The 12,710-nt window shown below is 42.6% G+C and overlaps 1 protein-coding gene and 1 long non-coding RNA gene across 3 annotated transcripts in view; one reads left to right on the forward strand and one right to left on the reverse strand.

Annotated features, from left to right (window-relative positions):
* The window catches only part of ap3b1a (adaptor related protein complex 3 subunit beta 1a), a 60,228-nt gene extending 48,145 nt beyond the window's left edge, over nt 1-12,083 (forward strand). For both annotated transcript variants that reach the window (XM_004566856.3, XM_004566855.5), the window contains exons 24-27: nt 455-539; nt 1,193-1,290; nt 2,737-2,875; nt 11,193-12,083. In XM_004566856.3, the coding sequence (XP_004566913.2) occupies nt 455-539; nt 1,193-1,290; nt 2,737-2,875; nt 11,193-11,346 (476 nt within the window). In that variant the 3' untranslated portion in view covers nt 11,347-12,083. The remainder of the gene's footprint in view (nt 1-454; nt 540-1,192; nt 1,291-2,736; nt 2,876-11,192) is intronic.
* The window catches only part of LOC143419546 (uncharacterized), a 31,075-nt gene continuing 29,596 nt past the window's right edge, over nt 11,232-12,710 (reverse strand). Inside the window, exon 3 of the long non-coding RNA XR_013099549.1 lies at nt 11,232-11,369. This is a non-coding gene — a long non-coding RNA (uncharacterized LOC143419546). The remainder of the gene's footprint in view (nt 11,370-12,710) is intronic.

The following is a 12,710-nucleotide window of genomic DNA, read 5'->3' on the forward strand; positions in this document are numbered from 1 at the left end:
AAACGCAGGCCGAGTAGGGAGGCGTGCAGGATGTTTCTGTCTCTCTGTGTTCTTCTCATCGTTAACCTCCCACTCCTCCTCTTCCTCCATCACCTCTAGCATTCAGCTGTCCAGATTCACTCTTCAGCATTTTTGGCTTTGCTTCACTTCTGTCTCTCTCTCTGTGCTCCCTTTGACAAGCCTGTTGTTTTGGAAATATGCTAGTCCTTCATGTTTTTTGTTTTTTGTAGCTGAGGCTGAGGTGTGTGGAATGAGATTGAAGGATAGATTTCTCACACACGGTGGCCTTGCTTTGTGAAGTAGAAAACACAAGTGGTGTGGATGCCTGTCTGTTCCACTCTGCTGCTGCCCCCACCTCCCTTCTCTCCACCTTCCCCACACTGCACACTGTGCCCTTGTCACTCACTGATTCCTTTGCTCCTCTTGTCTTCCCTCCCCTCTTTTCCACTCTCAGAGCGGTTGGAGCCAGGGGCCTCGGTGACGGTATCCATGGGTATTGACTTCAGTGATTCGACACAAGCAGCCAACTTCCAGTTGTGGTAAGACAGCCTGACATCCACTCATATTCAGTCAGGTGTGGTTCCCCCCCACCCCAAAGACCTTCAGTTGTACATCTTCCTCACCACCTTTTTTCTGCTCCTGTTCATCATCGCAGCACCCTTACATGTCATTTTCTCTTATGTTCCTTTTTCCTCTCTTTGTGTTCTTTGTTAATTCTCCTTTTCCTACCTTTCTCTGTGCCAGCACTCCCAGGTGAGACATCAGGCACAATTGATCCTGGTTCACTGGAATAACAATTATTCCTCCAGTAATCAGCCCTAGCCCAATCAACCTGCTGAATGCCATTGGCACCGCTGTGCAGCCGATCAATAACCTTATCAGAAAATCAGTTTGAGAGTGGGCGGACGGGGGGATCAATGTGGCCCAAAATGCCATTCACCCAGCATGGTTTACAAGATGATCAGAGAAACATTTCATACACAAACCGAGCATACATACACAAAAGTGCACAGATGTCTTAAATTATGCAGCAAAAAAGCAGTAAAGTGTTTTTGTTTGTTTGGTTTTTTGTTTGTTTGTTTTTTTTGGGGGGGGCATTTTTGCTTATTTCTTTGTAAGAATCTGTTTTTGCTTTTTCTTCTGTAAATAAATCATTTGCTACTGTGGTATGTGTGTGTTTATCCTTCCTCAGCACCAAGGAGGACCAGTTCAGTGTGTCCATCCAGCCTGCTGTAGGAGAGTTGTTAATGGCCAGCACCATGACAGAACAAGACTTCTGCAAGGAGCAAGGTGAATTACTGTGTGACTCAAAGATTATTGTCGAACGAAGTAAAAGTGTGTCTTGTTTTTCCGTTCTGTTAGCTGAAATGAAACAAGGTGTTTAACACACAGAAGCAAACAAATTGAACCAAATTGAATCAAATCACCATATTTTGAGATGGAAATGTCAATTCATGATATATACTGAAATTATTATAATCTCACAAGCACATTAGCAAAACTGGCTGATGAATTTGAGAGAAGCAAATACATTTAATAGATCATATTTAAGATTTTGCTGCGCTTATCAGCAAATTTCACTTTGTGTATTACCTTCAAATGAAACCATTTAAACTGTTTTTCCTCTACTGAGGATAGTTGAGTTTTTCAGATGTTGTACTGTCAGGGTGTTAAAATATTTGGCATCAGGCACTGCTCGAAGCAGTCAGGAGCTCTGAACGGCTCAGAAACTGAGCAGACACGGTCAGAACAGCAAAAGAGATTTTAGCCACCTGAAGGAAGCCATAGGTTTTTGCTGTATTTAGAAGATTTCTGCTGCTGCAACTGCCATCAGGCCACGCTATGGCAAGATGTTTTTGACAAATCGGTAATGAAGCTTCACAGAAAATGAGAAATATGAATGACTTGATTGGTTAGTTTGCAATATTGTGACTTTGTTGTTCTGATTGTGATTGATAGATAGATACAAAATACACACACACACACACACACACACACACACACACACACACACACACACACACACACACACACACACACACACACACACACACACAGGCAAATGTTAAATTTAGTCAATCACTAATCAGCATTTCCTTTCCTTTTCTTTCTTGGTCATTAAAACACTGCTTGCTTCTTTGAGGCACTTAACAGTATTTCCAGCACATACAAACACCTGTAGAAGTGCATGCTGTTGTCGCTATTGAGACTGGAGAGTGTACTCTCATATCTGAGCCATCAGTGTGCTCTTAAGTGCCTCCTAAATGCTGCTCCTGCATTAATTAAGTTTCATTCAATGTGCTTTTTTTTCCTTTGAGTGCCTCTGAAACGCAGACAAAAGAATTTAAAAAGAACAACTTGCTTTTCAGGACCATTTTCTCTCTAGCAGATTTATCATTCTTAAAACCAAATGAGTGGAGTTTAATTCTTATGGTAATAGGTTTTTAATATATTTGTCTCTTTTATTTTTACCTCACCAGTGATTTTCTTTTAAACTGCTTGCTCATTGCTGAGTGTTCATGAACCAACCAGGGAGTCTGTTTTTGCTTTATTGATGAAGGCATTATTTCATTGGGAGGTTTTAATCTTGAAACCTGATTCCACAGTACTGCACAGCTAGGGTTGTGGGTTTTTTTTTCTATACTTGACTGTGGACTTTTGTGTAATTTTGCACTTACTGATTTAAAAATGCCGAACTATATTTTTATTGGTGGCTAAACATTTTGATCTTCTCAGGTAAGCTCCAGGGCATGAATGAAGCATCTGCAACCATCACCATGGCAACAGCTAATGCATCCAGGCAAGCCATCAACAAGCAGGTCCTGTCTGTAGCCAACGTAGGAGAAGTGCCTTCCAGTCAAAACAACTTCAGCAGGTAAAGGTCATTCACATCTCCATTATTATCAAGCTCTTTTTCTTGCTATAGATTGGACCTGCAAATAGATTTGAGATTTTCTTATATAAGCACTATGATTTTTTTTTTTTTTTTCCAGATGTGTGTTTTTTGGGTTGTCTACCACCAACAGTTGGTTAGCTTTGCAAAAAGATGTGAAATAACGTTTGTGTGCCAAGTCAGTACAGACTCGGATGGCTTTAGCGTTTGGCTTAAGGGTCACTGTTAATTGTCCTTTACCAAAGTTAACTTGAACTGTAGTTATTCCTTCAAATACAAGGTGATTTTATTTCATCACTTAAGTCTTGTTGAGGTCTTATTTTCAAGGGAGAATACTAGTTACATAAAAGATTAAAAGAACCACTGTGACGACACCCACTGGATTATGGAATATCAGTTTGAAGCCTTGAGATTACACATGGCACACTGCAGCAACTCAATTCATTTAGGCATGTAGTCAGGATGTTCTGCTGAACTTCAAACTGAGCATTAGAATGAGAAAGAAAGGTGATTGAAGTTACTTTGAATGTGGTATGGTGGTTGGTGTCAGATTTATCCAAGTCAACCAGCTCTAGAGTTTAGAGAAATGCTACATCCAGTGAGCAGCAGTTCTCTGGGCGATAATGGTGGTTGGTGCTAGAAGTCAGAGGAGATTGAGCTTATAGAAAGGTGACAAACTTTTTAACAACGTTTTGCATAACAGCATCTTTGAATGTGCAACAGATTAAGCCTTGAAGCAAGATGGGCGACAGCATCAGAAGACATTCCTGTCACCTAAAAACAAGAAACTCAAGCTACAGTTTGCATTGGCTCACCAAAATTGGATAGAAGATTGCAAAAACATCGTCTAGTCTGATGAGTCTTGATTTCTGCTGCGATACTTGGATGGCAGGTTCAGAATTGGGTCTAAACAGCATGATGGTGTTGGTTTATTCTGTCTTGATATCAATGGATCAGGCTGATGATGGTGGTCTTATAATTCTACTTTTTTCGGACACTTTGGGATCCTTAGAAGCAAGTGTTGTTGCTGTCTCCATCCCTTTCTGGACACTTTGTGTACTCAAATAGCTCCAGAGCCACCAGATCTCAATCCAATAACACCTTTGAGATTTTGGTCCATGTTACCGTTCTGTTGTTCCACCACATCTCAGAGGAGTGTTTCCTGCAGCTTGTTGAATCTTTGAAGAATGTTGTAAACGTCAAGGCAGATGGTGAAAGGAGATCCAAGTAAAGTGTACCTAATAGTAAAAGAGTTATCACGTTAAAGTACATTATAATGAACCTTTCCCCCCTAATATTAGTATTACATTTTGACTGGATGCTGCATTCTAAAAAAACAAACCAACACTTACGAGCAAGTCTTTCCTCACCAAAAAAAAAGATGTTTGTGCAGCTAACATCAACGATAAGGACTCATATCAGACATTTAGTAGTCTTACACTACTGTCTGCGAGTTGTTCCCGGGCGCCCGGTGCATTTTAGGCCGAGTTTGGTTAAGCAGCGTGCATGTGGGTGTCACTGAGTGGAAGTGCTTGTTTGTCCCCAGCAGCCTCACATAGACATGCCAGGGGAATGCCCTGAGAAGCCTGGCTGTGTAATTGGTGTACACAGAGTGTGCTAATGAGCTTCCTCCTCTGTCACGCACACCCGAACACCTGATAGATAATTACACCTCCCTCTCTCCCTCTGTTTCCTGCTCCGTCTCTCTTTCAATTCATCTCTGCACCCCCATCTGTCTCTCCCTCTGCGCTGCTGTCTCTCTTTCACTTCCTCTTTGTCTTTCACTCCATCCCTCTGCACCGCGCTCCGACCTCCTCACGGTCTCTGTGTCTGTCTGTTAATACCGGCCCATGTCTCTGTCTGCTCATCTCTGAGTGATCTTGTGATAATTTCTTTATGGATTAAGGCCACAATAGAGGAGAAATGTTGGAGAAGCTGGCTAAATAAGGGACAAGCGAAGAAGAGGGACACATTTGCACAAGGGTACAGGGAGCTGAAAGAGTGAGTGGAAATCAATGTTAGCCAGTAGGAAAGACGTGCATCCAATAAGCCCATACTTCATTCAGAATAACCGATAGCTCAAATGACTCCACGCTATCAATCTCCCTGCTGCATTTGTGACTGCTGAAGAAGAGGACAGCGTCCCAGCATTACCCCGTACCCTTCTAGTGATAAAGACGCTCTTCCATATGGTCTGCTGCTGTCCATACGGTGACCACCTCTTCCGCACTTGCTTCCCATGGAGGTCTGTCTGATGGAGAAGGTGGTGTTCCTCTCTGACAGTCTCCTCAAACATAACTGACATCTTTGACAGCGTGATCTGTAAGAGGTGGTTATATGTGGTAACCTAATAAAATGGAAAACATATAATAATCATAAAGTGATTTGGCAAGAGTAATGCTAAATGTGCTTGTCTAGTCTAATCACACACACACACACACACACACACACACACACACACACACACACAGAAATGGACTGGTTCTGTAGTGCTTTTCGACTCTACTTGAGCATTCTAAGGGTTTTATACAACATGCCTCTTTCCAATGAACGCTCAGGGTTCAGGATACTTTTTCATGCAGACTGGAGCAGCCAGGAATTGAACCACCAACCTTTCAATTAGCAGATGACCTGCTCTACCTGCTGACCCCACTGATGAATGCGTTGGGACAGTTTATGGTTCAGTAACACACAGGATGGAGGAGCTCAGGAAGTGGACTGCTGAACTTCTCTTTACCTCCTGAGCTGCTCCTGAGATGCAAAAGTGATTTTTTTTTCAATACAGACTTAACATACAGTTTTAAGGTTAATTATGAAAATAGTTTTGAAAAGCACAAAAGTGCTGCTTTTGGCTATTCAGATGTAGATATTTTGTTTGGTCGGCCAGACAATGAGCAGTCTGAAGTTTGCAGATGTGTCTTTCTTTAACAATGTCAGCAGACTGCTTTTAATCATCATTTCCCAACCCTGTGGTTTCGGAGGTAGAGCGGGTTGTCTGCTAAAGAGAAGGTCTGTAGTTTGATCCCCAACTATTTCTGGGCAAGATACTGAACCCTAAGCTAATTAATCTGTTGAAACAGTTTGTATAAAGTAGTGAAACTCGCCCATCAGAAGTCCAGCATTTCTTCTGAATCCCCCAAACAGTCAAATATATCTAGGGCTGGTCACTGATTTCTAGAATCTATTCGATTACGATTCACAAGGTCCCGAATCGATTTGATCCACGATTCGATTCGATTTGAATCGGGGAAATTTTGCCTCAGACAGTCAAAAATATTATAATTCAGATCATGCATCAGCACATTTCCATATTTTTGTATCTATAAAAAGAGAGCTGAAGCTTGTGAAACTTTATCAAAGGTGTGAGCATCACAGCAGATGCCTTTGTGTCAAAGTAGCTGAGGATAAAACACAGAAAAACATGAAGGTGATTTTCCTGGCCTGGGATTTTATAAAAATATTCTGCAGTAGATCAAAAACGAAAGAAAACCATTAACCAACATATGAACATTACCTGATGCTGCTGAAGTGAAGCAGAGCAAAGTTACAGAGGTTTTATTAGAGATGCAGCTAAGCGTTTTGCATAAATGTTTTTTTTTAAGTTTAATTTTGTTCAGAAGCCTATTGAACAGCAGAAATTAGGCTTTCTTTTCAGAAGTAAGTAAAAGGAAAAAACAGCGGCCGGCAGCGCTGTAAACAACGGTAGACTTGTGCATAATAAGCAAGAGAATAATGCAGAAAACAGATTTTTAGACAGGAAACTGTTCTTGAAGTACACTGAGAGAGAGAGAGAGCTGTGCATGAAGTGTGATTTTTATCGTGATGGAAGCAAAACAACAAAAATAAGAAAGAATTCATGACGATGTTTATGTGAAGCGTAGTTTGGATCTTCTTTTGCTGCTGGTTCAGTCAATATTGTTTGGAGAGAGATAAAACCTACAGCTTCAGAATCAGCGCAAAAGGGGCGTGAACACAAAGCACAGACCCGCCGAAACATCAGAATCGGCGAGCTGTCGTCTTTCAGCCCCGACCGTGTCCGTGCCGTCGGGTGAGAAAGGCGACATCTCACTGATTCTGATCCGTCGGCAGGTCCGAGCTTTGTGTTTACGTCTTTGTGCAGGATCCGTGTTCCTGCTCTCATTTACTGTTTTAGCTGTTTGGTGGTTGTTGAAATTTTGTGAGTTTTAACCTGAGATTCTGGCATCTCAGGCAAAATAAATTTATATTAAAAAATCGATTCAGGATTTTAATGAATCGATATCACGTTATCCAAGCTAGAATCGATTTTAATCAATAAATCGATAATCAAAACCCACCCCTAAATATATCATGGAGCCTGGTAAAGTGAAAAGCATTTGCAGTCTTGTTACAGTCCAGTGTCCTGCTGGGAGACCATGTGGATGTGACTTACCCAACATTAGACGGTGGTTTTAATGTTGTGACAGATCAGTGCATGAAGCAGTGTAAAGCAATAAATCTTTATATTTCAGAATCTGCAGTGAAAAAAAAAAAGCATAATATTAGCACCGTGTTTGAGCACTGGTGATCATTTTACTTGTGGTATTTGTGTGTTACTGTTTCCCCCCTGAATAACACCCCAACCCACACACACAAAGCCGAGTGATCGATCAGATCGGATACACCCACTGAGAGCTTATTGTAGAGGTCACTCTGCATTAAATGTGGTATGTGAGGTGACCTCCAATCCAGGCCCTGTTTTTCTGCTCTGATCTCCCTGGAGAAAGGACTCTCTAATCTTGGTAAGATCACACAGGAATCTCCCCTTTGCAGAGTGAGACTTGGGCTTTAATGTAGAAATAATGGATGGGATTTCAATATGAAGCCCAAGAATGATACAGTTCACAACACACACTTCTTGCTCATGAGGCTTTGTGTTATAGATCACAGCGCTCTAGTCGGCACAGGTGCTTTTTAACAAAGTAACAGCCTGCCTCCTCCCAACCCCCCCGCCTCCCATCTACATCCCTGCATTCCCCTTGTTTATCAGCAGGGTGCAGCACTGCTTTTCCCAAACAGGCGTGAAGGCTGAGCGGAGGTGGAGGGGTGGGGATGCCACTGAAACACAAAAATTGATTGCTGGAAAGGAGGATGGCAATAAATCAAGCAGAAAAGCAAATGTAGAAAACGCTGTTCTTGTTTATGTCTAAACAGGCGGAATAGAATAAATGTGCTCTATTTTTCAGTCCGTTTGAAAGCAAATTTGATCGAATTTTGCATGCATTGCCAATCCCTCCTGTTAGAGGCTAATTTTGAAAAGCAAAAAATAAATAAATAAATAAAAACCTCAGGCGCTTGATTTATAAGCTGTTCATTCTCTTTACTTTACAATTTGATATTATTATTTTTTTTGTCTAAACACTGGATTTTCCTCTATTTCACTGAAGTTGTCTCTGTTTAAAACCGGCCTAATTACACAAATGTCCTCTGTGGCAGGTTTATTTTATCTTTTATCTTCTTGTTCTGGTCTGTGTTTGTCCTCTGCTGTCTGTCTGTCCCTCTGCCCTTTGAGTGCAGTGCTGCAGTTTGTCTGTATGGCTTAGCTCTGGAGATGCGCGGAGGGTTCCTGGTTCTAACCGGGGCTAATAGCTTTGGCCATCTGCCTGGCCGCGGTTGAGTCTGCTCGCTTGTGTTCAGCTCTGGTCTGGCCTCACTGACCACTCAGTTGAAGGACACTTGTCCACCTGGCCAAGAACCAGCATGGCTCTAGCATCCAGCTGTAGTCTCCACACAGTCAGCTTCAGCCTTTCTGATTTTGGTGAAAACATACATGATGGTTTTTGTTTTTTTTTTTGTTTTTTTTCTTTAATCAAACATGGTTGCATGTTTAGTTGAGATGCGGGTGAGGAGTGTGTACTTAATCCATTCTTGCGTGCCGAGCCGTATCCTCTGGGCCTTCGCTGTCTTCTCCGCGTGAGGCTGAATGTAAAGGTGAAGCCGACGTTGTGTTTCCAGTGACGGGGTGGAGGGGAGGCAGATGGCACACACAGGCTCTCTGCACTGAGGAGAATCACAGATAATTGGAGAGTGATGCTTAGCCGCAGCCCTGCCGATCGATGCCAATCCACCTGCTCTAAGTCCAGGGGTTATGCTTTGCTTTTCTTTCCATACACTGCAATTAATCCAGTGTTTAGCCCGATATGTGAAGAGTGCAGGAGAATACCAATGACCCATTTAAGGCGCGCTTGACCTTAATCTTTCCCCCTTTTAGTCCTTAAAAACGCGCAGAGATTGTCTGATGTTTATGGGGGGGGGGTTTTTTGTTGTTTGTTTTGTTTTTTGCACCTGCACACAGCTACAGACGGCAAAGTGAGAGTATTCAAAGCAAATACGCTCAGAAATCAAACCCAATCATGTTTCTTTCAGTCGCTCTTATTACCACACGTGAACAAAAGCCCATGGCAGCGTCTCCTGAGACGAAATAAAAGCAGCCTCGGGGTAGTGTTAACTGTCGGAGTAAATAAAAGATTTATATCCTAAATCTATTAGCAAAGCCACAGGGACCACATAGACACCTTAGGCTGTTTGACAGTGGGGGGAGGGAGGGTTAGGGAACAGGGCAAGGGACAAGCGTTTATGTTTAGATTTGTTCGTGATTCTCCGGTGAAAAAAGAAGAAAACATTTCCTTAGCACAAGTAGGATTTTGTTGTTTTGATTGGAATGCAGTGCAGCTGCAGACACATCCTGCACACAGCTGGAAACCTAGATGAATACACATGCCCGGAATTATTTAAAGAAATAAGAGCGGGGCAAAAGAGGTTGGTACTTTTGCAAGAGAGAAATTCATCCTCTTCATGAATGGCTGCTGTTTCCTGCTGAAGTGGCTAATATTTTAATTAAGCCTGAGGAGGACTCTCTCTCTCCTCCCTGAGAGCTCCCTGATAAACTCCCTCTTCTCTGTTTATGGTAATTTAGCAGCATCCCCAGAGACACACCACAGACACACTGGGCTTCATTGTGTACGCATGTGCCCCCCACCCCCCTTCCCATCTTTAACGTGTGCGCGCTAATTGGTGGATGTGCTAGTCGCTCCCACCACGCACCCTCTGTGACGGCGCCTGTTCACGGGCCATCCTGTGGGGGCTCTTCACAGGCTTTAGTCAGGCCTAAGTGGAGCTCTTTGTGGGCTGTTTGTCAGGCCTAAGCGGGCTGCCACGGGGGGTCTTTGTTGCGCGATGTAGTGCTAAATGGAGGCAGATGGCTGAGAGTTAGCCACGTGAGGCTCAGAGATGCAGAGGGCCAAAGGGGGGCAGGAGAGGGAGCCCGGCACCCTCAAAGAGGGTCACACTGGGTCATAGCCCCTGTCTGCCTCTTGTTAGCCCTCTCAATGGGGACCATGTGTGCACAGATATGCCCCCAGTCTACAGGGGATGGTATCCAAGGAAACGGGAGGCTGAGAATTCTCCTCACTGCCCACAGGGAGTTGGTTGGACGGAGCGTCCCCCATACTGGTCTCAGGGCTCCCACAAACTCACAGACACTCGGAGTCCATAAAAACAGGAGAAATTGAGTTTGACTGACTGCAGGGCGTGTCTCCTCCCTAATGAACTGTCTGTTGCATTGCTCTCTGTATTTCCTGTCACATCGTTTTCCTCTTTTGTCTCATTGCCTAATTTAGGGTAATTACAAGGTGTGAGATGTTAGAGAAGCTTCCATTGCAAAGATTTATGAGTTTGGGGAAACAATGCAATTATCATTTATCAGTGTTTATGTGGATCTGAAGGGGTAAAATGTTAGTAAAGTTGTTGTTTTTGTGCGTACAGTAGAGATTAATAGATATATGAGCTGATATCACAATAACATTTTTAAAAAGATACTTGCCGACATCTGTGCTAATGTTTCTGTTTCAGTTTTTTGCAGACAAATGTTCAGATGGTGTGATTAATGTTTGAAAGACTTTAAAGTTATCGGGTATGAAATGACACAAACTAATCAAGCAGACAAAAATGTCAGCGCTGGGGTCAGCGATCAGCTGAATCTGCATTTTTAATTGCAGTATTGGCTTAATATCTTTGTTTACTTATGGGGGGCAATGTCATTCGCCTGGTTTATCTGTTTTTATCAGCTCTACACTGGACAGGTTCAAAGATGGTCATCAAATAAGATCAGTAATCATAAAAATTATATAAATTTTTATTTATCGGTGGTATAGAATTAAACAGTCGCTCATAGTATGACCCATATGTGCCTTTTAAGGTCCCACTTTCAGCCTTGCACTTCAGTTCCTGGTTTCTTCTTTGGTTGTTTGAAACTGATCCAAGTGTTCCTCCTCTCCTGCAGGTTTGCTGGGCAGACAGTCAGCAGCAGAGCTCTGGTCTTGGTGTCTCTAGAACTGAGCGAGTCCTCGGGAGCGCTGCTTACCATCAACACAGAAAAGAGCGTCATGGCCTCCATGCTGCTCCAAGACCTCAAACAAGCCCTCGCCCAGGCGTAGGATCCTCCCCTCTTTTCATCTCGCTGTAATAAAAAATAAACAGGGGCGACGCTTAATTGAAGATTTCACCAAAATGCAGAAGTGTTCACAAAGAATGAAGTGTAAACAACTGAAAAATGCTATTCAGTGTTTATTTCTGTGGCCTATGTGTTTGGAAACAGAATATCTTCAAACACGAGAATAATTGAAATCTTAAATCTTTAGAAGCCTCATGGAAGTTAGAATAAATTAGAATTAAACTGAACTTGCTGTCGTTGTGTTTAAGTATTTCCAGACACAACTCCATGGTAAAAATATCCGACTAACTGGCCATTTTCCTCGGCAGTAATTACTTAAATCTCATGCTGTTTATGGTTTGATGAAGCATGATAATGTACCAACATCTGTACATACATTTGGGGGGAAGAACTGCATCACCGCTCCACTCACAGTGCCAACATGTCTGTGCCTCTGCGATGTTTCATTCGACTTCTTTGCCACCAATAACAGGCGAGAGGGGGGGATGCTCTGTGGCATTTTGACCCACAAACACAATGTCAAATCATAAAACTGTATGAATACCGTGACACCAAACACTGATTTAGTTTTACATTCTAGCCTTGAAACGTTACCAAATCACATTTGTTACAGTGCCTGACATTATCAAGAAAACCAAACATCAGACTCGGATGTCCAAGAGTGTTTTTTATCTGTACTGCTACATCTCAACAATAAAAATGTGACTTTATTAAAACTAAGCTGTGTCATGCAGTCTAGTCATTTAACAGAATGTGGCTGAAACAAAAATTGAGCTCTAATTGGCAGGCTGAGGCTGGTAATGTTTGCAAAAGCCCCTATTTGTTTGCACTTGTTTTAAACTAAAGAGGTTGATTCCTCTTGAATCACTGCCCTCCTACAAGCTAAGGTCATTCACTTTTAAAAGAGAGTGCATTATATGTGGAAGCAGAGTCAGTATAAACATGAGAAGAACACCAAATTTAGTTGTAGCTTAGTTGCAAACTGAGAAAAGTAAAAGTAAGGTGCAAGATTAGGCGCACCATAAAAAATGTTTTATGGTAATTTTTGCAGCAAGATGCATGAGGACTTTGTGTATGTACAGCCATGAAAAGGCTTCAACTTGACTGTTGAGCAAAGCTGCTTCTTGCAAACTAAAACCTCTGTGCCGTCTGAAGGCAGTTCTGCCGTGTCGCTCATTGTTGAGTAAAGTTGTGCAGATGTACGTGATGTGTTTGAGCACTGAGGAGGCCGGTGGCGGAGTGTGCTTTTGCGTCTGGCTGTCTTTTCCGGCTCATAAATAGCGTCTCTCTGAGGGCTGTGGTGAACACCTGTTAGCTCATCTGTCACAGGAGCTCCACTCGCATCCA

Source organism: Maylandia zebra, linkage group LG7 (assembly GCF_041146795.1).
Source record: "Maylandia zebra isolate NMK-2024a linkage group LG7, Mzebra_GT3a, whole genome shotgun sequence".
NCBI lineage: Eukaryota > Metazoa > Chordata > Actinopteri > Cichliformes > Cichlidae > Maylandia > Maylandia zebra.